This window comes from Mesocricetus auratus, unplaced genomic scaffold, assembly GCF_017639785.1.
Source record: "Mesocricetus auratus isolate SY011 unplaced genomic scaffold, BCM_Maur_2.0 Super-Scaffold_100013, whole genome shotgun sequence".
Lineage (NCBI taxonomy): Eukaryota > Metazoa > Chordata > Mammalia > Rodentia > Cricetidae > Mesocricetus > Mesocricetus auratus.
In genome coordinates, this window is record NW_024429196.1 from 42,660,106 (window position 1) to 42,687,853 (window position 27,748).

General features: G+C 39.4%; 1 protein-coding gene across 4 annotated transcripts in view; it reads left to right on the plus strand.

The window, feature by feature from the left end:
• The window catches only part of Amph (amphiphysin), a 184,600-nt gene that overhangs the window by 58,172 nt on the left and 98,680 nt on the right, over positions 1–27,748 (plus strand). For all 4 annotated transcript variants that reach the window (XM_021228210.2, XM_021228211.2, XM_005071810.4 and 1 more), the window contains exon 2: positions 27,602–27,682. In XM_021228210.2, coding sequence (XP_021083869.1) covers positions 27,602–27,682 — 81 coding nt within the window. The remainder of the gene's footprint in view (positions 1–27,601; positions 27,683–27,748) is intronic.

The following is a 27,748-nucleotide window of genomic DNA, read 5'->3' on the forward strand; positions in this document are numbered from 1 at the left end:
CTTACTAACAACAATGCATTGCTATAATAATTCTATTTTTATACCTTTTTAAAACCTAATGAGCTTCAAGTTTTGAGCTTGTCTCATTGTGCTTGTCACAACAGCAAAAGAGTTTTTGTTTTGTTTTAATTTTTAAATATAAATGTAAAATTTTATTTTGTAACAAGAACATGCTACAAAAGACAATAATATCCAGATTCAAATAAGTAAGTAAGCAAGCAAGCAGCCTTCAGAGCTTAGGCAACAGCAATACCCACAAAACAAACAAGCAGAGAGAAATGGGGAAATGCAGGAAGAGACAAATACATATTCTGTAATGGGAGATGGGTCTCTGTTCATACTAATGTGCTCGTGTGAAGCCTGTGACTCAAACACTTCCATAGAAGACTTTAAAATAGAAAGTAGTAATTTCATAAGTGTTGCTTTGACCTTTTGTTTCAGTGTTTAGAGCCTATTAGCATTTTGTTTTGGAAACAAAAATTGTTTTAAGAAATTGATAGAAATGGGGAAATGAACAGATAGTGAATTATTGGAAAGGAAAGATGTATTGTAGCAAATAAGGACCCCATACTCTTGGCTCTCAGTCTCCTTTGATTTCATCCCTGTCTCCAGTACAGGCTAAATTGTGTCTCCAGAATTCGTATGCTGAATACCCAGTTCCTAGTGCCTCAGAATGTAGCAGAATTGGTTACAGAGGTGGGGGAAGTTACCATATGACTACAGGATGAGTTTGGATATAGACCCTGAAAGGAAACCATTCGAGGGGCAAACATGTTGGGAAAGGTGAAGAAGACAAAAAAGAAAGGAAGTGGGTAGGGATCTGGAGGGTCAGGGGAAGGGTGAGGAAGACAAACAACAAAACCAAATTGTATTTGAAAATCCTGCAATGAAACCCAGTATTGTATATGGTAGTTAAAAGTATTTAAAGAGAAAACAAATATGGCTAATAGGGTGGACCCTGACCCATATTTTAGACATATGCCTTTAAATTAGAGTACATATAGAAGTTGTGAAACTAGTAGGGACCACGTGGTAGATTTTAAGAGAATAGGGTAGAACTCAGGTTGTATAGGGGAGGAACAGAGGAGTAATGGAACAAAAAAAGTTAAATGGGGAGATGAGAGGGTAGGGTAGAGGAGGGAGTATGAGAAGGGATAACTCACACTCAAAACCTTTAAAAATGCTATGTTTGGCATGATCTGCTACTGGGAAGCTTCTTAAAGTACACACATATTCATATGCTTATATAAACGGAGTTTAAATGAAATTATCCTATATCAGGGGTATGGCAGGGAACAAAAATTCCTTCCCCAGATAACATATGCTATTCAATAAAACCCCAGTGCCAAGTGTGTTTCACCTCTTTCAGAGTTGTCTGACACTGGTGTCCATAGTTCCTCCCAACCCTTGGATGTTGTAGATTGTAAACATTGTTCTTGCTTACCCTCTGGGACTTTATGGTAAGATCCGACTTCAGAAGATACCACATATTTGATTCGTAAAACATGAAGAAATCAAGCTGATACTGACCTGAAAGCTTCATGCCTGCATGATACCAGGGGAGAAAAAAATCAATAATATCACTCATCAGCCAACCCCACTAACTACAAAAAAACTGGCCTGACAAGGTTTGTCCACTTGTGTAATAGTGGCACACATGTTATGGAATAACCATCACTTTCTAATTTGAGTAAAGTCAGCTCCAGAAAATGGAACCTGTGCTTGGTACTGTTGACTGGATCAAAAATCAGGACATCCTAAATAAGGTCTTAGACACATAGGGGAGAAACTTCTACTCTTATTCTGCTAAATTTACTTGGTAACATTTACATGCTAAGTTCTTAATCTTTATATACATACATCACTGTGTTCCTTAACCCTCAACAGAGAAGCTTCTTTTTTACAGTAGATAGCAATTAATACAGAGATGCTCAACTGATCGTGATACAGAAAATAAGACCATAGAGTGCTCAGCTCTAAATGAGACATCTTTTTTTAAAAAATGAGACAGCTTTATCATATTCCCTCTACTCTAAGGCTTAGGAATCTTCTCAGAAGAGGGGGCAGAGTGATGTTAAGAGCCAGCAGTAGTGAATCTCTGCATCAAAACTGTTTACTGGACATAACAGCACCATTTGCTAACATGAGGTCTCAGTGGTTATAACTACACTTGTAAGATCTATCCAAGATCAAACCTACAAAAATCCTAGCATTGATGGCAGAGAACCTCACAAAGTCCCATTCCTTACCTGAAGGGCTGTTGGTAACTGAGGACACAGTGAAAAGGAATATCAATTTCCTTCAGGGATGCAGCCACTGAGAATCTAACCATGCACATTCAGGCAGCACTAAGTGGATTTAAACAACATAAAAGAGCACATGAAGCTGGAAAGGAAAAGCCATGGGAGAGGGGAGGGCAAGCATTGTGGGGGAAGGAAAGTGGAATGGATTTGATTAAAGCACATTCAACACGTGGATGGAATTCTCAAACAATAAAAAGGAGTGATAATTTTAAAAAGAGAAACAAACATGAGCACTAGGGAGGGTCCTGATCCATTCTGACTGAGGCCCTTGCAAAAAGAGATTAGGACACAGAAAGAAACAGACACAAATGAAGGCCATGTGAAAAGGCTTCATGGAGGAGCTATCTGCAAGCTAATGACAGAGAACCCTGAAGAGAAAAATCTGGCAGTGCCTGAGCCTGCCTTTTAACCAGCAAGACCGATTAAAAAAATAGGTTTCTGCCTTTGAACCTGACTGGAGTACTTTGGCATGATGACCCTAAGAACATAATGCTCCTGTTTTCTAGGTGAAAGAGCACAGCCCCTGAACAAAAGGTTAACATGATGGGAAGCCCTAAATACAATCATGTCAAATCAACTAAACAGCGTTTTCAGGTGATCATTTACCAGAACACATTCATTATGGGGAGAAAAGAATATACTTTCATAGGTAAAACATGTTTTTAGGTTTTAGGTTTTCTTTATCATGCCAACTCTCAAATAACCATTCCCGCTTCAAAGGAGGTGACTTGGCATGCAGGCAACATAGCTGAGTATTGGAAAGGAGACAACTCCCATGGAGAGTGAGGCTCAGTGTCAGCTTCTATTAGGTAACCCAGTAAGTAGAGAATCCAAGTTTCCATTCTCCTAGCATCTAAAAGGGGCTGCCACTTTTGTTGTGCTCTCACTTCTTAATGCTGGCATCAAGGTGTGGGCAATCCCTCACCATTTTCAGCTCTAAAGCCCTGCAGTTGGGTCTACATGCCCTTCTCTCCTGGGGTCTGTTCCTGTCAGTCCTGAGTCCATGTGGCTTTTTTTGTTCACACCCCAGGGCGTTGCAGTTGCTTTCCTGCCATAGTTTTACTTTTCCTATTCTATAAATTGGACCTTTGTTATTCCAAAACTCTTAAGTATGAAATATTACTAATTCAAACATTTTTGAACTAATATGAAACCAGAAGTGGAAATTCTACAATATGTTTTGTTTTGTGCACACAATTTTGAAAATTATACAAATCACCTTTGTGCTGTGTGAATCAATTATATATGAAACATAAGTAAATTTTATTGTCAGATTTGAGTATTAGCCTCAAGACACCATACTATGCACATGCAAATATTTCACATTAGAAAAAGCAATTGAAATTAACATATTTCACTGCCATAGTTATTGGGTGATGCAACAGAAGCTATTCCACTGAATGTTACTCCACAGTCTGTACGGCCCACTGAGGAAGTATAGGGGTTCTATCTCTTAATCTCCAGTAATACCCTAGAGGTGTAAATGTAGAATAGGCCAAAGTCATGGCCTAGAGCGCCTTTGAACTCTGCTCAATGTACCTGATTTTACACTTAATAATTTGGGGAAATATTTTGCCTCCATTTCTTCTGATTTTTAAATGCTGGGGATTTATCATAATACATAAAAGCTACCACAAAATTGCTGTGAGGAATATTCATGGAGCATTATTTTATCATTGTTAAAGTATTGGCAACCACACCTAAGAGTTTGTCAGCAAGGGAGTGGTAACATTATCTAGTTATAGTGGGCAACCAAGAACAATAACAATAGCCTCTGTTATTTTGGGATCTCTGGGGGCATCTGAGACCAATATATAGAGATACTAAATTATTTTCAAATAGTGGTCCAATTAAAATATGCATGTCATTCAAATACTACTTGAGAACAAATGATTGAAAAAAATGAATGCAAAGTATCGATTTAGAAAAATATACCCTTAAGCAGAGATTGACTTGTTCTTTTAGAATATTGTGTGTTCCTGAAGAACAATGTACTCTAATCATTCTCTCACCATTCATTCATTCATTCATTCATTCAGCCATCATTTTATGTTCAATGACCAATTGTATAGTGCTGGGTCTGAAAAACACCTTTTAAAAAGTTCCTTCCTCAGAAAACATATTTAAATTTAGATCAGTAAGCATAATGCATTTAACAATTGGTTTCTCCCATGGATGTTAATGTAGCTTAATGTACATCTACTGCAATTAGACTCATGGTTATGCTTAGTTAAGAATGGTCAGGTAAGATGGAACTGAAAGTAACGTGTCTTAATTCTGTTTAAATCCAAACTTGCCCCTTAGAAGTTTGAAGCCGTGCTCCCCTGCATGTTCAGCTTCTTAGTGTATCCTTTGACTGTAGATTCTTGTAGTCAGACTTCATAGATGATAGATGCTACTCTTCTTTCCTCCATCTACTTTCCTCTTCATCTCCCTCGCTTGTAGCCACCCCAAAGTTGTCTCACCAGTCCAGACTGAGTCTTAAGTCTCCTCACTGTTTAGGAGTGCTTGCCTGTTGCTTTGCATCTGCTAGGTCCACAGTGTTAGAGACCTTGGGTCCTTCTCCCTGTCTCCGTCCTGCCAGTAGGTAATAAAGTTTATGTATGAACTCGGGGTTCCATCTTGAAGCCATTATATTACTATAAATGATGTCACCCCAATTTAAGATCTGCTTTAAAGTTAATTGTTTTCCTTAGGAAAAGAAACCACAGGGCACAACCTCACTCATCAAGCAGTTGACTGGCACAGTTGACAATCCATAGTGACTTTCTCTTTGAACACTGGGCTTCTTGGAAAGGATTGAAAATATTCCCACATACTTCTGCTTAAGAAGGTTAAACAGGGGAGCTGTTCTCTTCTGCCCACAGAGACTGCTCCATGCATTTCTTTCACTTCTTTACTCCACATCCACCTTTCCACCCATGAGACATCCTCCCTCTCCTTTCTTTCCCTGCCTCAGCATCAAACCACCTCACTTGCCTCTCTTCTACTGGCTTCTCAGCACAAGGCCTACCTCTTTGGGGGAGCCTTCTGTCTTAGCTTGAACAGATAGAACAAAATTCTATAGAAATTATGCATTAAACAACAAATGTTTATTTCTCATGCATATGGGATAAGGCTTGGATAGATTCTAGGTTAGATGTGGAGGCTTTTCCTGGTTTGCGTGTGACTGCCAACAGGCTCTGTCCTTACATGGCATAAGGTAGAAGCTCTATTGCCCTTTTCCTATAGGGAGCTAATTCTGTTGTAGAGTCTCCACCAGCAGGACTTCATCTAAACCCAGTTTTCTCTCCATACCTCCTGACTCCACAGCACTGAGGATTACGTTTCAACTTCGAATTTTGGAGGGACACAAATATCCAATTCTTATCAAAATGAGATCTACATTTCTTTTTTGTGACCCACATGCTGGTTACACAGCTCTGCACGTTTGTCTATTTCTCTAAGCATGATTAGTTCAAAAATCGTATTCTCTCTTTTTCTAACTGGCCCTGCCTTGTCCCACATTTCTGATACTAGGGACTGAACCTACAACATGATGCATCCTATGTGTTTGTTCAACCTCTGAAACAAATCCCTATTTCTCTTTGCTTTTTATTTGAAACAGGGACTCAATAAATTATCCAGGTTAGCCTTGAACTCACTGTGCAGAGCAAGCATGCCTTGGATCTGTGATCTTCCTGTCCTAGACACAAGAATAGCTACAGTTTCAGGCATCTGCTTCCAGGCATGGCAGGTTCTCCTAAAGAGGATATACTGTAGAGATGTGTTGCTTGGATTGAGGAGGATACACAGTCACATCACATTACTGATAGCACTTCAAGGGTGTCAGATAATGCTCTTCTAAATTCCATGCCAGTTAGCTTGTGGTATAAAGACCTACCCTAGATGTAGGGACTGAAAACAATGAACATTTTTCATTTCTCAGTTCCACAGGTCAAGTGAGGAATTCTTGGGTCTGAGATGCTTCTGCTAGGGATGACTGGTTTGGAATGGCCACACTGGCTGGACCAGTGGTTCATTTGCAGTGGAGTGACTTTGCTGCAAGTGTTGCATCACCCAGCAGACTACCTTAGGTTTGTCTGGATCTGAAGTTGGATTCTCATGTTTAAAAAAACATACTTTTGAGTAAGACCTTTTCAAAATTTTATTTTTCCTGTCACTTCCTACATGTTCCAAATGCAGCAAACCACAGGGCAAAAATTCAAACTGAAGGGATACAGAAACAGTCTTTTCTTCTCCAAGGGAGGAACTTCACAGTTTCATGGTCATAGAAAAGCAGCTTGTGTACAGGACAAGAAATATTTTTATTATCATTTTTTTTGTAGTTTCTGGCTAACAGAATTCTAGGTAAATCAAAGATAACTTGGGTTACATCCTCTGTCTTATTGTCCTTGTACTTCAAACAGACTCGACGTAACTTAGGCAGGGCTGTGTTCCATTCCCCTAGCCGACATCCTGTGTTGCAGGTACCACAGGTGCCCCAGTGGTGACCCGCACAATGCATAAACTCAATACCACAGAGCAGGAAGCTGCAAGGAGTATGAACATGGGTTTTGAGATATAGCTCTAATTCTTATTTACCAACACCCATAAGCCTTTGTGTCCTCATCTGTGAACTGGGTGTGATGGTACCTAGCTTCCTGGTCGTCTGTATGGCTGAAACAAATCATATTTTAAATTTCAGTGAGTATAATTGTTAAAACTAGAGATCCTCATTTGTTAGCAAGATACAGTGAACTCTAAAAGTTTCTATATGACACAATCTGGAACCTAACTGGATGTGTGAGCCTGCTGCCAGTGAAAGCTGACTGAGCTCATTGCCTAGATCCATGGCTCACCATTCCACTGGGGACAGAGTGTCTGCAAAAAAAAAGGTTGGCTTTCTTTCAGAATATTCTGTAGAAAACAGTGTCAGTGTTTTGTTCTCTAACCTAAATGTTAGATGTACATCTTTGTTCTTTATCAATAATCCCCTCATGTAGGTGAGTGGTAAGTCAGGCAGCTGGTGTGTGCTCATCACAATCAATAGGTGAGCTGGAGAAATATGCCAGTGTACCTCACTGTGATTTCATTAGGAGGGATGCCTACTGGATCTGCCCCACAGGGTGAGTGATAGAATGCTGGCAGCAGGCCAAGTTCAACTATTGTGCCTGCAGAGATCCAAGGAGGAAAACACATGGATTGATTATACATTTAGCAGCTTGAATCTAGAAAGGGCATGCCCTTTGTGACTTTGGTTCTTAATTAAACAAACTTTTCTTAAATTTGGCATTCTTGATTTTCTGCCCCCTTCCCAGGACAAAGGAGGGGAAAAACACAGGCCAGCTAGCCAGTGTAGGGCTGAATACAGAGGCTGTTAATACTTGCTTGCTTTCTCTATTCCAGATGACCCTTGGCTGATGCTGACTTCCTTCAGTCACTGAGTCTCTGTACCTGTGGAATGAAAGTCATAGGATTGCCACCAAGCAGACACTAGCATCTTGAAAAATACACTGTTTCTTTCAAGATGTGAAAATGATTATGTATCTGATGATTTTATGTCTCTTATCCTCCAAACCCTCATCTAAGACAATTCTTCATGCTTTCCTCAGCCAGGTGCCTATTAATCACCCTCTCTTCCCTTACTGCTCTTTTTTCTTTATTGACCAGTGGATTAAAAGCAGCCTTAGCCTAAGTACTTTCAGTGGTCCTTCAGAATCAGCACAAGGAGAGTTTGGCTTTAGAGAAAACTCATTTGACACAGAAAAGTTCCAGTCCTCTGCACAAGCCAAGTTACAAACTTAAAACCAGGCTCCTTCATGTAGAAGTAAACTGTCAAAGGCTAGCCTATATCCTTAGAGTACCAGTCACCCATTCCTGCCAGGTAGACTCGACCTGCATCTGTCAGGTCTGGACCATGTGTAAGCAAGAATCATATGGCAGCCCTCACCTTCACCTGACATCATCTCCAACCTGAGCTGTGCAGTACGCAAGTCTCTCCAGGCCAGGGCCATCTGTTGTGGGCTCTTGCTGGATGTGTTTCCTCTATCCATCCCACTGATGCACTCGTTATCCCATCAGTGATGCTAACTGCGAGGGTGTTGAAAATCTCCAAGGAACTCTGTGGTCTCCTGCAGTTTCCCCTCTTAATCAGTACGTGGATATCCCTATTTTCTCCTCTCATTTATTTTTCTTCATAGCAGTTAACACTACATCACACAACATAAAATGTCTACAAGGAAAAGGCCTCTGGAATGTTCACATGTATGTTCCGGGATCTTAAGCAGAGCCTTACATACAAGTATAGCTACAGTAATGCCTGTTACAGCTGTGTTTCTTTGCAGAACTGCAGGTGAATTAAGCAGTTGTGGCATAAATGGATGTGCCTGTTTGTGCATCTTGATTCAGCCCGTTTCTCTTCCTTGCCTGCTGTGACCAGAGTTATCTCAGTCTCACCATCCTTCTTGTATCCTACCTCTTTATGCTGCTTTCCTATGCTGTCACCTCTTCTCAAGGGGTGTTCATTGTTTGCATATTCTATTCTTCATATCTCCTTCCCATCTCATCTGCTGATCTGCTGTGACCTGCACTCTGGAAAAAGAACTCTTTTGAGCTAATGCTTCTATCTCTTGTCTCTTTGCCTTCATTCTTTTATTCAGTAAATATGTGAGCACTGATTGTTCCATAACACGGAGTCTTCTAGTTCACCAAATTTCTAACAGAGTGAAAACACAGCATTTGAGGAAACCACACATCAATACTATTGTATTGACACAGAAGAGTATAGAGAATGAAGGACTGTGTAGGGGTGGGGACAAGGTGCTTTTCCTTCCCTTAAAGGACTCCTTTTCATCCCCTCTGCCTCCAAGTCACTCCTATGCTTTCACATAAAGACTCTGATTCACTCCCTGCAGAAATCCTTCCTCAACGGCTAGCCAAGGCTGGGTGAGGTACTTACCTCCTCAGGTATTGCCCTATGCCTGGTGTGAAACCATAAGTCAGAGGTGGGCTTTATACTTGCTATAGTTTGAATCCTTGTCCAAGCTGTGTATTCCTGAGACCAGGACTGATTTGTATCTGCAATGGAGCTTCTGCCTTGTGTGTTCTGGTATCCAGCAGGTGTCTAACAGCAATAGAATTAAAAGAAGTAGAAGTTATGCAAAGGTCACATCTGTGCTTCTGTTAGTATTTACATTAGGGGAGCCAAACCATGCCAGGAATTACCGCAAATGTTTCCCTATAGATCAGGTATATTTTTTAAAGATTAAGTTTTGTATAATAACTTTTTGCATAATTTCCAAAGTGTATGTACATTTTAGAGTATTTGGAAAACACTGAAATTATGAGAACAGTGGGACATCCTGCAATTCAATTCCTGATGCTTAAAGACTCTGGTAATGTATTTGCTTCAAAGGCTTCAGATCCAAAATTGGTGATCTTCTTACAGTCATAATTTTCTCTACAATGAAATACAAATGAATGCCTCCACTGTTTTAGAAGATTATTGATATGTGTTGGTTAAGCCCGGGACCTGAGGCAATATCACTCAGCATTGCGTAAAATGAAATGTTTAGCTTGAGGCCTGCCTGCTGACCACACAGATGGGAGGACTGTGTAATCACTTTACACACAGGGAAGCCAGGCTGTGATTTCTACTTCCAGGAATGGGTTTCATTCTGTATTCCCAGGAGCAAGGTCAAAAGAGGTATTTTTCTCTTGTGCTTGCCTTCTGGGAACAGATACTCTTTTAATTCATCACGACTCCAAAAATGTAATCTTCTAGAGTGCCAGCCTCAGGTTAGTGTGAGGAGAAGAGGGTACAGGTAGGTGTTCTGGGTGCTCCCCAGTCTGGGTTATCCTTATCAGCTCTTTCAAAGCAGCTTTCCAAACATAGAAATCTGTCCTCCAGGTAGATCTTCTCAGACCATTCTCATTGGCCTATAATTCCCAACTTTCTTGCCAACTCAGTATATATTGAAAATAAGACTATATATATATATATATTAATTTTGGTCGAGGTGGTTTTTTTATTTCTCTCTTGCCATGAGTTAAATAGAAGTATCAGTAAGCCCCATCTGAAAATATTTAGTTTGTCTCTAGGGTTTTGTTACCATAGGTTAATTAAAATAAGCATTATTGTAAAGATGCCTTTGATAAATTTCTGAGTGTATTTATAGGAATAAAACTGCTGGTACAATGAATGCAGATGTTTCTAAGTGCTTTGAGAGATGCTTCCAAAATTTAACTCAGAAAAACTGACTCACATTGTGCACTGACATCAATGTCTATTTAATTTCAAGTTTCTATACACAGAGACTGTGAATTCTCCTGAGACTTGTACATAGAGATAAAGGAAAACTGAGGATGCCTTTGGAGTTACTGCAGTCTCAGGTTTACTCTGTTACTTCCTGAACATTGGAAGCCATCAGAGTCATTATTGACACAAGTCTGAGACTTACATGCAGTGGATGAAAATGCTTGGCATGTAGTTTGCGTGCCTCCTTCTCTTAAGAAGCCAGTCCCAGTTAGGTGGGTGAATTAAAGAGATGAATATAAGATTGTGATGTATTAAAAAAAAGGGCTCAGGCTAGGTCTGGAGGTTACTGAAGCCTCCACCACATGGTAAAATTAGTCCGATTGGAGGCTGATGTTAGTGGTGCTTGAAGAACAAAAGCTATCTGATTATAATCTTGTGATGACGCTCAACACTCTCACCAACTGTGGTGCAGATTTTGAGCACTTTTCCAGTGTGTGGAGCTGGAGGAAGAGTCTTTGAACATGGGGCCCACATTTCTCCCAGAGTGTCTTTCTGTAAACACCACTAGGCTCATATGTAATCAGCTCAAGTTTGGGTCTCTTATACAAATCAAAGGCTGGAAACACCAAAGACCCTGTCAGTTCTTCTGGTAAACCAAGAGGACAGCTGCAGGTCTTTAGTCTGTGCTGATATTTGTTGTCCTTTCTGGGTGGCAAGCTTGTTTTTCAACAGGAGCTTCAGAGCTTGCAGACAATTAAATACACACTTATACTGCACATTATTCAGTGTGTGTTTGAGTGGCATGCTAGAACCCTTTCACCTTTCCCTGAAAAATCCATATTCTTCAAATAGATAAATGTATATTTGCATACATACAGATTTTAAAACTGAAAATAAGTGTTCTACACAAATTGAGCTCACAGTAGGCACATAAATGAGGACTGAGATGGTACAGCCTGCCTGGAAGTTCTGCTTCAGAACTACAAGGATTCTCTGGGTCCAGGACTGAGTTTGTGATACAGGAAATCCCCCAAGGACATTTACTAGTCATCTGTCTAAAACAAACCAAAACAATACATCTGCATCTCACTTTTGAAACTGCAGACTGTATTTACATATTAAGTTTGTGTGAAGTCATCCAGTATCTTTTCAACTAGTTATGTAATTCTGTGGTTTGGTTATTAATACTAGGAAAAAATTTATTCAATATATATTCAGAAATAAAACATTGTAATTGCAGGTATGCACACACACAGTGGCGTTCATATTATAAAGTCTTTTTACTTTTCTTCTTTCACTTGTTTGTTTCTCTGGTGGCTGATCTTGATTTCCAAACTGAAATGGTTTAGGATCACCATGGGAACAAACCTCTGGACATGCCTGTAATGGATTTCTAGTTGAGATTTATAAGGTAGGAGGACCCAGTCTAAATAGGGATGGCATCATTGCATGAGGCAAGGACTCTTCACTAAATAAAAGGGAGAAAAGAAGCTGAGCAGACACTCATCTCTCCTTGCTTCCTGATTGCAAATGCAATGCAGTCATCTACTTTAACCTGCCACCAACAACCTTTTAACATGATAGACTGTACCCTTGCACAATGAGCCAAGCAAACCATTTCATCAGATGTTTTCTCGTTGCAATGATAAAACTGATAGGTGTATAACATGTCATAGGTACCTACTTCTCATGTGTAGTCATGTATCTTCTAACTTCTCTCCTTCATTTCCTGCCCACCATCTACCATAAACTCCCTTCTCTCAGGATCACTTGGAGCTTCATATTCATAGACAGAATGTAGAGAGCTTCCAGATTCTGGGCATTTCTAGAGGATGCTTCTGCCTTTCGTTTCTACAAAGACAGCTTTCTACAAACTGTCCTCTGCTAATTCTGGATATTTTCCAAAGCATAATACAACATCTTTATTTTCTGTTTATGCAAACTACATGTTTTATGAAAATCCTAATACAAAGTGAAGAAGGGAGGGGTAAAAGAAGTCAGTGATGTGATGAAAATCCTACATTTAGTACAATTGTTGGTCAGAAGAAGCAATGATCACTCTTAATATTTGCAGCCCCTCTGAATAGAACAAACAGTGCTTTGTTTACAACTAAGATTTGTGTAGCTAATTGGTTGTTGTCTGTTCCTTGGCTTTCCAATAAAGAAGCAAGGAGTGGTGCCATGTTATTGGTGCTATATCCTTCTGATAAGCTCTTGGAAGAAAACCCAAGTCCTATTTTGTGTAAAAATGCCTTTATTTAATATTCAGAGTCTCTCTAATTTACAGCTATGATCACACAATGCTGTAATTCCCTGCTTGTGCTCTAAGTTGCTTGAAACATTCTGTCTGAAATCTAAAACCAGATGCAGCTCATCTGGTTTCAGTTGTTATTTCCACACGAAGGAGCAGAGTCAGTCATCAAGGGACTTGAGTAAGCCAAAGATTATTTATCACTTTGGGTCATGGCTAGGAGGAACTTCATGGATGTTACTGTTTCATTTATGTGAATGCCACTAAACCTTAATTTTGAGGCTATTCCATACATTCTGGACCAAAATGTAAATAATATAATGATTCTCTTACTCTAGAGAGGTTTGCAGAAACATCTTTCTCTAAAATCTAAATATAATGACTTCATCAAAATGCAAATTAAGCTATAAAAAAAGCCAGAGCTGAGTCAACCATCCAAAACCTTTAACCATTTGGGAGATGTCAGCCTTTTGCTGAGAGAATGAGGGAACACTGAACAGAGATCATGTGTTTATTGAAGTAGCCAACATTCAGAGTGCATCCTATAGCCTTGAAGCTTTGAGACCATCAGTTCCTGATTACTTCTGCATCTACACAAAAATGTCCAGAACAATGACTTCAATTCTTTGACTTACTTATGGTTCCATATGACATTGACTTTGCAATACATCACAGACACCCCAAACTTCTGAGAATGGGCCATAAGCCCATGGATTTTAGTTAAACTGTAAATTCCTGTTGTGATGTAGGGTACCAGACTATTCATTTAGTGAGCTGTCAAGATATGCAGACGCTACTGGTTTGTGTGAGTAGGATAAGAGGAGAAGAGTTAAAAGGGATGAAAGGATTCATCAAATAAAGAATGCAGTAACACATTCACCAGGAAGACCAAAAGTGTGTTAGTTTCTTTTCCTGCTGAAATGATAAACAAGCAGGCGAAAGCGGGGGGGGCGGGGGAGGGGGAGAGTTTGCTCTGGCTCACAGTTCAAGGGTACTGTCAATCACAGTGTATTTGTCGAGGTTGCAGGAACATAAAGCAGTTGAGCACATATGCCATGCACAATTAGGAACAAACAAGAATGAATGCATGCTGCGCCTTTCTCCATCCAGTCTGGAATGTGACGCAGACAAGGGTTCCACCACAGTTAAGATAGATCTTCCCACGTTAATGAACTTAATCAAGATCTTCCCCCACAGGCACACCCAGAGCTATTTCCAATGTGAGTATGGATTTTTTCAAATTGACAATTAACCATCCCACTAGGTGGTTAGATCTGAAAGGTTTGCTTCTTTGAATTCACCTGGATGTTGCATGCATGAGGCTTCAATATTATCAATTTTCTGACTAATCAGATGTTAGTTATTGTAAATTACAATTTTAACAGAAATGCATGAATTGGGAGAAAAAGAACTAATACTTTAAATAGCAAGTTTATCTAAACCTTTACATAGAAGACAAAGAAGTGTTACTTTGTTATTTCATCTTATAAGATATGGAGTCACTGTATTAGGTGACTCTGAACCACCGTCTCTGGAGAATACAGTCTGGAGAAGGGCTTTGTTCCAGAAATATGGGCAAGCCCTTAAGTTTTCTTTTTTGATTTCTATCATCTAGCCTCTGTTCTTAGCAAAGACCCCTGTGCACACGTTGATTTCCCAATGGGCATGGAATATGAACTACTGAAGTTTGTTCTTTGTTGTGATTTGCTGTGCTTGAAACTTGCAAGGTGTTAAAAGTCAAAGGTTCTGAATGGCATCACTTTTCTTATAGGATATGAGTAAGTCATCAATCGCTTTTTGTGTTTTTTGTTCTTGTAAACTTGACTTCCAGTGGCTTGGGAATAGGATGTAGCATCTTTCTTTATTCTGTTTCCTTAAAAAATAGCTTTGGCTAACCTGTATTTTTATCTTTCAACATATGTGTGAGAGTGAACTTAATAGTTACTTTACAAGAACATGGTGGGATTATTGTTTTGTTTGCCCTGAATTCTCAAAGAAAGAAAATCAGCATCTGAACAATGTTGATGAGACCATTGTGTAAATTGAGATGTAAGTTTTGAAGGCATCACAAAGGGAAGCATCATCTGCCCTGAATTGGAGGCTGAGAACATCATATCAAATGTTCTTTAATGATAAACATCCATTATCAAGTTTATAGTCCTGAAAAGTGTCCCAAGGGGCCGGGCTCACTGTGGGATCAGAATACTCAGACTTGATTGTTGTGCACATGATTTCTGGCTTGGTGGATTGTGGTGCCTTCTTTTTAGATTGTTTCTATGCTGTGATGTAACAATGGTGCTTTTATTCTTCACTGAAGTATAATGTTTGTATATATTATTGGGGTAATTCCACACATGTTTATATTACATAATGATTAAGTTTGGGGCAATTAGCATTTCCATGTCTTTAAGCCTTTGTCATTTATATGTGTTGGGAATGTTTGAACATTTCTAATTATTTAGAAATATGTGATTGCTTGCTCATATCCTCACAGTGCTACAGATATTGTATTTGGGATGCTTTACAGCCTTTCCCCTGCCCTTCTATCCCTTCCTGGCCAGTATGATTACTGCCCTACTCTCTAACATCTAGAAGCGCATTGAGTTGTTTTGATTCCTTTTCCTCATAGTCAGCAGGGGTTCTGTGCAATCTTGAGGTAGGACCATGAGGCTCAAGTTCTATTCCAGAGTTTGCTGTGGATTTGGTAATTAAGGGAAATGTGTAAATAATGCTGAAACTACCAACAATAGAAGATTCACTTATGAGGGGCAGTAATGTTCACAAAACTTGGAGGGAGGAAATGGGATTGTTGGGGATACTTGAAAGGAAGAAACATGAATCTTCAGATGTTGTTATTGACTGGGAGTGAGCCAGGAGAACCAACCACATTTCCCTCCTTCCTTCACTTTCTTGCATGCCCCTCCCAACTGTTGGCTCTGTCAGAAGTGGAAGCCCGTCTGTACAACTGGCTTCTGATGAAAGAGACAAGTGGATATGGGAGGACTGTGCATTTGTATGGGAAAGTGGAGATAATGTACCACAGAAGTAGCTGCTGGAGTCTATATAGGATGTGAACAGCTACGGGAAGTTCCTTCCAGAACTGGACTGTAGGACTGACACCAGAGTCTACTGATGGAGTTTGTTATTTCAAGAGTAGTTTTGTGTTACAGGTTCTGTTAGTGTTTTGCTGTCTAAAATCCAAGATAAATATAGGAATATGGACTTCTAATTCAGAAAATCTGTGGAAGGAGCTGGAAGGATGACTCTGTGATTAATAGTAGAAACTACTCTTGCAGAGGACCCAAGTTCGATTCTTAGCACCTCTGTCAAACAGCTCATGATCACCAACAAATCTAGTTCTAGGGCATCCAACACCCTATTTTGGATTCATATATGCACTCATATGTACACACACACACACACACACACAATTACAAAAAAATAAATTTCTCAGGTGAAGCCCACACCCTGCTTCAGCATTATTCCATCTCTTGAAGACTATGTCTTCTGCATGCTCTCCCAAGGATAGGATGTCAACTCCTGCTACATTTTTAGTCCTCCTTCTGAAGATCACATTTCCTATCCTCCAGGTAGGGATTTCCACTCTCTACCACAGCTTCACCCCTACCACATGAAGACCTCAAGTTCTGAATGACACTTCCAGGGAGGCAGTCCAACCCCTTCTGAGTGTCACCTGTGAAGTTTTTAAACACCAACAAAATCATTTTTAAAAAAGGTTACCTAATTCTGAAGAGTGGGCCTTATACAATAGTATTTATTAATTTCTCCACTTTTAGTTCCCTGCACGTTGATCAGACTTTTAAAAATAGCTTCAGAAAACCCAAACCTCAAGATTTGAATCATTTGTTCATCCTTCTATTCGTGAAATCACTGACTGCCCCTTCTTTTTGTGTGAGAACTTTAAGTCTCGAATGCTGGCTCTAGGGACCCAGTGCTCTGATACAAATGACCCTCAGCTTGTCACAGGAGCAGCATCTCTCAGATGCCAGTGCTGCTGTCACCCCTCTGGCCAAGCCCACTAGGATGGCTATATTACTTCTCAGCTGAACACAACTCTTTAAACAAGCATGTGAACAGCATGAACTGAAAAGAGTGCGAGCCCTGCATTAGGCATCATTATTAGAGTAAGTCCCACTTGTGTTTCAGTCTGCTAGTTATCTCTTTCCACATTTAAAAGGAGCTCCATTCAAACTTCAGGTTTTTTGTTTGTCTAATGTTTGTGGTTATTGTCTCACTAAGCTATTGTTACTTTGGGCCAGTAAATATTAAGAATGGCACTGATCACTAAGTTGCCTTTGGAATCATACTTCTTGTTGGAAGTCTCTGAAGTCTTCAGTAACTTATGAGCTTTGGCACTTGAGGTATATGACTTAGCTTTTGTGTGAACATTAAGAAATTATGGAATTACTACAGGTCTCCACTAGAGATTATACTGAATAAAGAAGCTTTTTTCAAAAGCTCTCTGAGTATACTGTAACCTTTTTTTCTCATTCATAATATGTTTGTGAGCAGGAAGTAATGTTACTGAATGGTACCAGGGTTAAAATTGATTCAAAAGGAGGCAAGTTTGTTCTTGAGATAGGGGACCTGTTGACATCACTGGTGGCCAGATAGAACTGTAATGGCAGTCACACTGTTCTTTCTACCATGTGTAAATGAATGAATAAATAAACATAATAATGATAATAAGATAAACCACCTCTTTGAATGACATTGGTCTTTAAAGTAAAACCTACAAGGAAAAATTTTTCTTAGACATAAGTCATAGTCCATGCTGTTTCCAGCACAGATTATCTAGATTCAGAAAGAAATTCCTAAGCAGGTCCTGTGTAGACAGTGTGTAGGGAGCTCTGTACTATGAGGATTCTGTCTCTGTAGCTACCAACTTCCCTCAAATGCTTCTTGAGCTATGAAGCAGTCACCAGCTATGCTGATAGTAGAAACTTGATCTACCCATGGATCTCATAGCTATATCAGCAATGTTGCTGCACAGTATGGTGCTTTGAGTTAGAAAAGTCTCCCTGATGCTTATTTGAGATACATGGAGAGAATTTCTGGCCAATCATCCTCAAAATTAAAACTGTCCTAGTTTTCACAGTATCCGTTACCCTGTAGTATGTGTCTACATAATAGGAGACTGAGGGTACAACCTGCTTAACTCTTTGGGAGTTTTTTTTTTCAGTGAGTCACTCAACTGTCTGTAACTGCTTTGTATTAAAGGTATTAAGTCACGAAAAGCCACAGACCCTATTAGATATTTTCATATTCAAGCTAGTAACTTTGTTTGTCTTCTTTAGCCTTCCTGGAACTGCAGAAAGACAAAAGCAACAAGTTATTCATGCGTGGATCCTACATAGCCTATAGTATGTATGTTTCCTAGAACAAATAGGTATAAGTGTGGGTAGAGTCTTAAAATCTAGAAAGGAGTTGAAGAGAGAGGACTATTTGATGATGAGGAAAGATGAAGGGTGGGGAAAGGTATCTGGGGACAAGAGAACAGGTAGCAGGGGGCATGGTGGGAAAGAAAATGTCTATTTAAAAAGAATTCTTCACAATCAGAGTTCCCGTGCTTACATAGCATAGACTTGAGCTGTTCAAACCCAACCTGCTTCTTCAATTCAGCTTTAATCTTTTACTTTAAAAATACGATTATTTTCCTTGAAAAAAGCGAATGTGAATGGGGAAAATAACTTGATAAGTTATCTGGAGGTTGTGCACTTGATCTTCTAGGGAGACAAGAGTTTATGAGATATACAGATAGAAGTAATTGTGCTGTGTAGGAGAGGAACCTTGTAAGGTGTTCATTGTGCTAGATGAGCTAGTTCATAACAGACGTCATACAGCCTCCATGCTTGGGTGGAAGGAAGTGTAATGAAAGGCTAATGGATTATGTCAGGGAGGAGGCAATTAATTACATTCACGTGTATTCCCCACCTCTGTGTAAATTTACTTCTTCATTCCCTATTGCCTACAGATATGGGTTCTTTAAATTCTCCTAGTAGTTAACTTCTAGGAATTAATTTCTCTGATTAATCAGTGAATAAAAAGGTTTATTGACACTTGTTCATTTAAAAATTTTATAAGCATTTTGGGTCTCCCTTCTGAAAACATTTTTTGTAGTATCTTTGTGTTTCCACAGAAGAACATATAATGTTTCATGCTTCTTGATATGTCACTCTGGAAAATATTATTGCAGATTCCTTTATGCTCCATGAAATGCTTTGGGAAACCCTGTTCAAGAAAGACCATAGTAAGTCATAAGCAATGCTGCAAACTATATTCCAGTCTTACACAAATTACAACATACCAACCTATGACACTATTGAGATGAAAAGAGAGGGCAAGTAGTCCTGCTCTTGTGTGCTTCCAGATACTGTGATAGAAAAGCAGATGAGTAATCATCATAGATTCAAAGAGAACATAGTCAGTGTTGCCTATTAGTAGATTTTAGTCCAAACCATCACTAAATTACTTTAAAATAGCTGAGTGGTTTTAGTCTTCTCTGACTTTGTCACCATGGCCTTTAAGTTCCCCTCTTTAAAAGCAAAATAAGACTCTTGTCAAATGTGAAGACATCTGGAATCCCAGAACTCAGGACACTGAGGTTGCCACTAATTCCAAGGCCAGGTTGTGCTATTTAATGAATTGCAACCCCTACCCTCCCTTGGGTGAACAAACACAACCAACAAGAACAAAAATGAAAACAAAACCCAACCACACAAACAAAATGAAGTAACCTCCCCAAAAGATATAAAACTTCCAGAAATCTTCCCTGTGCTTTGTAGATCATGCAAACTTTTGACTGCATGGACCCCTGGCAGGACAAGAGGAAAGGAGAATCCTTCACTGATGATATGCTCTGTGAGGCCAATGTGCCATAACAAGAGGGATTCTTTGGTTCTGTCTGTCACAACAGGTGGGGCAGGTGCAATGAGAAGGCTCTGCCTGTAAGTAGCCAGGTGTCCCAAGAAAAAGAGGGTTCATGAGCCCAAGCCTTGCATTATGCTCCAGGGCAAATTTCTGCTTTCCCTGGTGGCCAGGGTTTTGTATTGACTTAATAGTACTTATGAAATAAAGTTGTCTTTCTCCAGGACCACTTTCTGCTTCACTCATGAGTCATCCTTTGTGTCCTGATCTATAATGTTGACACAAGGAATTGAGGTCTTCCTAGGCCCGTGTCTTCTGTTGCCGTGATAAAACACCATGAGCAAAAGCAACTTGGGGAGGGAAGGGTTTGTCTTGCACTCAAAGTTCACATCACAGTCCATCACTGAGGGGAGTTAGAACAGGACCTCAAGCAGGGAGGGAACCTGGTGGCAGGAGCTGATGAAGAGGGGATGGAAGGGTTCTACTTACTGACTTGCTCCTAATGGCTTCTTCAGCCTGCTTTCTTTCAGCACCCAGGACCATTTCTGCAGGCTTGGCACCACTCACAATAAGCTGGGACCTTCCACATCAATCATCAATCAGGAAAATGCTTGTTCACAGGCCAACCCAAATGGAGACATTTTCTTATTTGAGATTATTTATTCCAAAATGACTCTAGTCCGTGTCAAGTTGACATAAAACCATTCAGCACATCCTGTTACTAACAGAGGATAATTGGAAGTTATCTCCAAGAAAAAATGAAGAGAGCATATATATTAACTTGCTTCCCTTCCATAGTAGATCTGAGTTGAAATAATATTCTATTTGGATGGAGTTGATGCCAAATAACTTCCATTTAAGAAGACTATGGATCAACCATTGTTATATGAGCATCCAGGATGTGGGGGAATATAAAGTAGAGGGAAAATATTGAATTGCCAAGGGAAGTATGACTAGTAGTCTGTGTTTCCTTCTTTGCTGAAGCCTTCAAGGTGTTAGTGCATAATGCTCAGAAGCTGACTCTGTCATTAATCTGTCTATTTTGAATCTAGGCTATTACACTTTAGCTGCATGGCTGCCAATTCCTCAGTGTTTCCAATATCCACATAGTTATAATACACTCACATGGCCTTATCAATAAAAGGGACAATCATAGTAACCCAACTCACTAGATTGTGGAGAGGATTAAGTATTTTAAAACTAAGGCATTCAGAACTCTGTTTGATTTGGTTAATGTTTCCATAAATGGTAACTAATACATTAGAATAATGAAATCAGTGGAACATTTTCACAAGAGGAAGAATAGCAAGAATGTGTTTTCTCTTCCCCAGACTCTCCTTCCATCTGTTTCTCACTCACAGGGTGAGCAAGTCCTCTCTCACCCCAGACACTTGCTGCTCCCGGTTTATGCCTTCCTTAAAACTTGTGAAGCAGGTCTGGGTTTTTGAATGGATGGTTTGTCTGGGTAAGGAAGATAACTGACACTGTAGAACTGACCCAGTGAATCTGTAAGATGCGACCTGGGAAAGAGCTCTCTGTGTTGCATTGCCGAGTGTGGAATCGCCCTGGATTTCAGTGCTGGATATGTTTTTACTACCAGCAGCTTTTCTACAGGGAACACTGCTACAGGTTCAGTAGACATGAGACATCTCTGGGACATCTGGCTAATGATACATGGAAGAATCTCATTCCTTGATTATATAACATGAAGGTTAACTTAGGGCTATTGTTTTATCCTGTATAGACTTGACACACTACAGTGTTGTGACTTTGAAGAGATCTGCTAGTCAAGGAAGATGTAGTCCATCTCTTAGTCACAGGACATGATTAGTAAACTTTTACTGTAAATTGGTATGCATTGTATCCTTGCAATGATACGTGGAAGTATCAAGTTTCATAGAAAAGTATTTCTGAAAATAAAAGATAGTCAAGGGTGTGGTGGTTGGAATGAGAAATGCGCCCATGGGCTTAGGCATCTGAATTCCTAGTCATATCCATCATAATTTGGGGAGGTTTAGGAGGTGCAAGGCATTTGGTTCACTTTCAGAACACAGAGCCTCATTCCACTTCTAGTTTGTTTTCTTGTGGATGAGGGTGTTATCTCTGCTTCCTGCTCTGGCCACCACTGTTCCTCCCTGCTGCCACGCCTCCTCACCATAATAAACTCTTACCTGTCTGGCACTGTAAGCCAAAATGCTCTTCCTTCTAAGTTGGTCATTGTATTTTATTACAGCAACAGAAATGTAACTGAGACACAGGGAGAGGATAGGCTTAAAATTCAGGCATCTTTTCAAGATCAATATCAAGCTATCCTTTCCACTAAGGTATTTTCCTTTCCTCTGTTATGTAAGGGGACTAGGTGTTCTCAACTTTAAAGTACTCAGGATAGCAAAGAGCAGAATTCTCAACTTGATACTTGATTAGAAAGCCGTGGTTAGAAAGCTGTGTAGGCTGGTGCTTACTCTGGCTACATCTGATTTTTAGGACTTCCAGTCACTTACCTCTGTTTCCCCTTTAGGTCCTTGAGTTTCTCTCTTCTATTATTTAACATTTTGTTTTACTTTGCTGTCCTTAGTATTTCTCATGCTTATCTTGCAAGTTCTATTACATATTTTTCTCAGACTTTTAAATCTCAAGGCTACAAAATAAGACAAGTGTCTGAGAACATTCCTTGTCTTAACTGTTCCAAAAAGTGTCTTCCAGAGTTACCATTAAGGGTCATATCAGGTGGAGGAGTTGTGATGATGGGATGACTAATACACAGTTGAATACTACTAGAGAAAAGAATACATGCTGTAATTGCACAAACCTATTATTCTCAAAAAGATGAACCTGAGGACATATGGGTACCTTCATGGGCACATGAACCATCCTAAAGATGTGTTTTCAGTAATCTTTCTTATTCTTCTCTGGGTAAAGACCACAAGCATTGATTAAAATAATTGAACAAAGTTGGAGGATCATTGTCTGGGTCCTGAAACGCATCTGGAGTGTAGTAAAAGGAAAAGCATATTGAACTTTGAGAAACATCACAGTACATGCCTAGTAGAAATGAGTGGGAGAAGTGTTGAGGGTGCTCTTATCTTACTGGATATTGTAGTATTTGAGTGAGTACTTCCATGCTTTATAACTGAGGAAATGCCTAGTGGAGCTATGGACAGAGCAATCAGTGAGTCATATGACTGTAGGACAATGCGGGAAGATCATTACTCCCCATCCTTTACTGAACAGGCTTTGGTCTTCTCACAAGTAGATACTGTTCATATAATATTATGTACTTCTTTTAGTGAAGATATACAGTAGGAAGAGAAAGTACCTCATTATTCAAAGACAACTAATTTGTGTACTTCTCCCATTGACTTTTAGAGTCTGATGAAAAGGAAGCATGAGTCACCAGGATAGGAAGTTTGTCTAGTCTTCACCCTCATCCACTGTACACTTTTCTCTAAGGTGTCCCAGGGGTCAATTCTTCCAAGTTCTTTTATGAATACATAGTACTGGTCATAGTATCAAGCCAGGCACCAACACATGTACTTGATATCCCCACATGGCCTTCCTTTTGAACTTCTTTCAAGTTTGCATCACTTGCCCTTATCAGCTTCTTCACTTCTGAATCACAAGACCTGTGTTGCTGCTTGAGGGTCAGACATAAGTACAGCTGAACTTTGCTTTGATCTTTTCTCTTAATTAACAGAAGCCATTTCCGTGGTAAAAGAGTGTGATTTTTTTCTCTCTGGCTTCAACTGCCAAGTTTTTTTCCCCTAAGAGCTGCCAACTTACTGCCTCATTTCTAATTTAAAATATTAAACAGAGCTGCTATTCCCCAACCACAGCTGCAGTCAGTAGTGAATTTGCCTTCCACTTTGGGGACATAAAACTTGATTAGAATTTTGTCTTTACACCATGGAGAAAGTATTCAAACCAGATTTTCTAAATTCTTGGGTGATGTGCTTGACCACTTTAGGCAGCAGTAATTTCTCTAGGAAAGAATAAAGACCCCTGCCATTGGGATATTTGCAGCTCACTCCCAGATCACTTCTGGAGAGGACATGGAAAGAGAGCTTACCATGAAACACTCTAACTTGTCATGTTCTTGCACTGCCTCTCCATTTGATGTTTTATTTAGTCTCTTAAGATTGGAATTTCTGGACTCAGAAGCCTGGGAGAATAAGTGCAGCCCTTGGGGGAATGATGCAGAATTTCACTGAAAGAAAGTACATCTTTCTCTGCATCTATTTGTCATTTGAAAAACAAAAACAAAGCTTAACAATTTAAATTCTATTGTTTTCAGTTAGTAATGTGCAATGAAATTAAAGTCCTAAATCCAAATGTTCTTATATAACCTAGGACCATAGCCCAAGGATAATATCAGCCAAAATAAGTTGGGCCCTTACACATGAATCACCAATTAAGAAAATGCCTATAACAGACTTGCTATAGGCCAGTCTTATGGACACATTGTCTTAATTAAAATTCTCTCTTCTCAAATGTCTAGATTTGTGTCAGGTTGACAAAAAAAAACCCAATCAGGATATATACAGAACTAAACTGTTATTCAAACTATATAATAAAATCTTAATTAATCCCTGTGTTTTTCTTGATTGTTTTAGCGACACACTACCACTGAAAAGGTTGTGGAGAATGTGAGCCTTTATGAAGACCTGATATTTGGACGATAAGCCAAGTAGGATGAAAGTGAAATCAATTGGGTGAACACTTTCAAAGCAAGGGTGTAAGTCATCAATAGGATGAAATTTCTTTCTTCAACAAGGATCTACTCCTACAATGATTAGCTTTGTGCCTTATCATTGTTCAGTTCTCCTCACTTACAAATTTGGTCGCACATGCCATAAGGCTGTCATGAAAATTAAAGGAATTAACCCATTTAAGTCTTTGGAAAAGAACCTGAAACACAGTAAAGCTCAATTAAAATGATAGTTATTTCAGAAATAACAAGAAACCTGTGAGGGCACTTTTGTTACTATGACAAATTGGAAGAAGTTAATGGTGATAATCCCATTTGAGCTGGGAAAGCTTCATGGAGGATTTAGGTAGCTTCATGATTATACAAAAAGGAGAGAGAATTTTGTAGGTTGAAGGTGACAGAAAGTGTCAATGTGGGATCAAAGTGTTGATCAAAGAAATTTTGGAGGTACGATCTTAAATTATAGACTGCACATGCCTCCATCCCTAACACAGAAGCTATCTTCAGGGGGAATTGCAACTTTGCCACCCATCACAAGAAACTCAGATTTTAATTTATGATGAATTAGGTGTCCATAGTTTCTACTGACAGACCTTGAAAGAAAGGCAAATAATTCAGCACCTACCATAGAGATCACTTCTTGGAAGCATATTAAATCTGGAAGCTAGATCAGTTTGGCATTGATATTTTAGGACTGGTATTCTAACTCTCCATTTTACAATGTCAAAGCCTTGGGGTGGGAAAGGCACCATAGGGAATGGGATATTCTGCTTACAAAGGAAGTGACTTTGCACAGGCGTCATTTTCTGTGAGTCTCAGTTTATTTGTCTACAACTCAACGATGAGTTGGCTGTTCTCAGGGTCAATTGAAATAGAATGCATAGGTCCCGATGTGGCCACTAGAGTGAAAATGTTCCTGGTAGATTCCCTGTCACTCGTCCTTTCCTCACTCTTCTCTGTGGATACTGCTGCCAAAGACTTCCAGAACTAACTTACAGGACCATTGTAACTCAGAGTTTTGGCCACTCTGTTTTTTCAATGACATCGATAAGTTAAAAATTCTTTGTACATGTAGGGAACTGTTTCATGGTTGTTTTATAGCATCATCTCATTTATATTATTTTTAGAACATGAAGCATAAAGAACGATGATTTGAAATTTCAGTGAAGAGTTTCAAGGAGGAGTCCATCCATGATCTTCCCACTATTGCAGTTATGTAGCCCATAGGACACATTTCTTAGAGCCCAGTGGCCTTGATATATTTTCTCCATGAAAATAAGAATATTATATTTGATATGCAGGTCTTACCTGCTTTCCTTGAGAAGGAAAAGACCATACTTGTGATCAAAGAGATACTGGACGACAGAAAGGGTGATTTTCCTAAAAGTTTCCAAGAGGTCACTTACCCAGCTATGTGTTCTTAGTTCTTCAGATGTCATATGGATAAAATAGGTGTCCCAAAAGACTGTCTTGAGGATGAGAATAAAGGTCAATTACCTTCTGCAATTTCGCATTCATAGAGAGTATGCAACACATATTTGTGGTGTTCTTTATCATGCCCAGGACAGAAGTGCCTATTCACTACTCTAGCAGGTTGTAGAGCTGACAATCTTGTTCAGAAGAGACTGGTAGCATCCTTGCATGCTGCTGTTAACAGATGAAGAATTAATTAACCTAGCAAGACCTATGACATAGAGCGTCTGAAAGGGTTGGGTTTGTGGACTCTGAAAGCTAGGTGAAAGTTGTATGATACATGCCAGCTGCCTTCCTTCATCACCTTTAGGCTTGTGCATGTTTGTACATCACTCTCTCATCTCTCTCTCTCTCTCTCTCTCTCTCTCTCTCTCTCTCTGTGTGGGGGTGTATACATTTTAGTAGCCATAGATAATTTGGTAGAATTTCCTCTAAAACATTTTTTAAATGATGAGACAAAAATGAGTAAAACAGCTGTAAAGCCAAAATCTTCTTTCTGAAAACCATGAAATTAAGAAAGATGAGAGCCTGAGACTCCCTTGGTTATCCAAGTTTGCTATTATTGCAAGTGTGGCTTCTGTTGCTTTTCATTATATCTGAAACAATAATAATAACTGAAAATAGTAGTAAGACTCTGAATTGCAGCTGAGCTTCCCCCTGCAGCCATTAATTCTGTATTTTGATGAATGTGGATCTCTGTAGTAAAGTTTTTCAGTGACATTTGATAATGTCACAGATGTCACAAAGTGAATTTCTAAAAGACAATGCTTGTAGAGTTTCCACGTTTTTGAACAAGTCAGTGTTTAAAAAACTGAGATAGAGGGACAATGATCATCAAATAGTGAACTCTACTGTAGCATTCAGACTCCATCTGTTTCATCCTCATGCGGCTTCCTATTTGTCTTTAAGACATGGCATGTTGTCCTGTGTTCCAGACACATTTCTTCCTGTGAATTTTCTTAGACCCCTTGATTGCCTGGAATGGACTCTGTCACATTCCTGTCAGCTGGAATTCCTAACAACAGATAAAAAAACATCCTTCACAGAGAATTCTCCAAAGCTTTTGACTCAACAGGATATTGTTGCAATACTTCATAACATCCTTTTATTGCTTATAATACATTATCTCTGCTTTGTTTTTGTCAACTTACCTCACATATTTTACTGTCAGATGTTTAAAGTAAATGCTGCAACCTGATTTATTTGTTTTATGTTTCTGTGTAGCCAATGATTATCATGAGGTTGTACAATAATTGCATACCCATGGCCACTTTGAATGTCTATTGAATTGAGGTGGATGTCAGAACAGGGTCAGGACTGAATGCCATCCCTAGAATGCACATCAGTCATATAGCTTTGCTTCATTAACTCATGGTTGAGTTACTATGCATCATGCATTTTGCCAGCTTCTGGGAACAAAAATGACAAGTAGAGCTTAGCTTCAGTCTTAAAGTTATGCATAGGCTCCTAGAGGAATTCATATGTAAGCAAACAAATGCAATGCCTCATGGCCCTTGCTCAAAATCACACAGCCTGTGGGCAATGGATCTGTGATTAAAATTCAAGTCTATTTGGCTTCAGAGTCCCCAAGCACATCACTTCCAGAGCAGAAAAGCTGGTGGTGTTGAGGGTGGTTTCTGCTCAGACCCCTTAGGGAGAAGCAGTAGTCTCTGCTGAAAAGCTTGTGATCCTGTTCTAGCAGCACTGTTAAATCAAATCATTTTGTTGTATTCACAAACTAGGTTCTCCAGAAGCTGGGGAAAGCCGATGAAACAAAAGATGAACAGTTTGAAGAATATGTCCAGAACTTCAAACGGCAAGAGGTGAGTTCAGGTCTTAGTTTTCTGCAGCAGGAAGAACTGTTTGTGTTTTCATGTGTGGTATAGTTT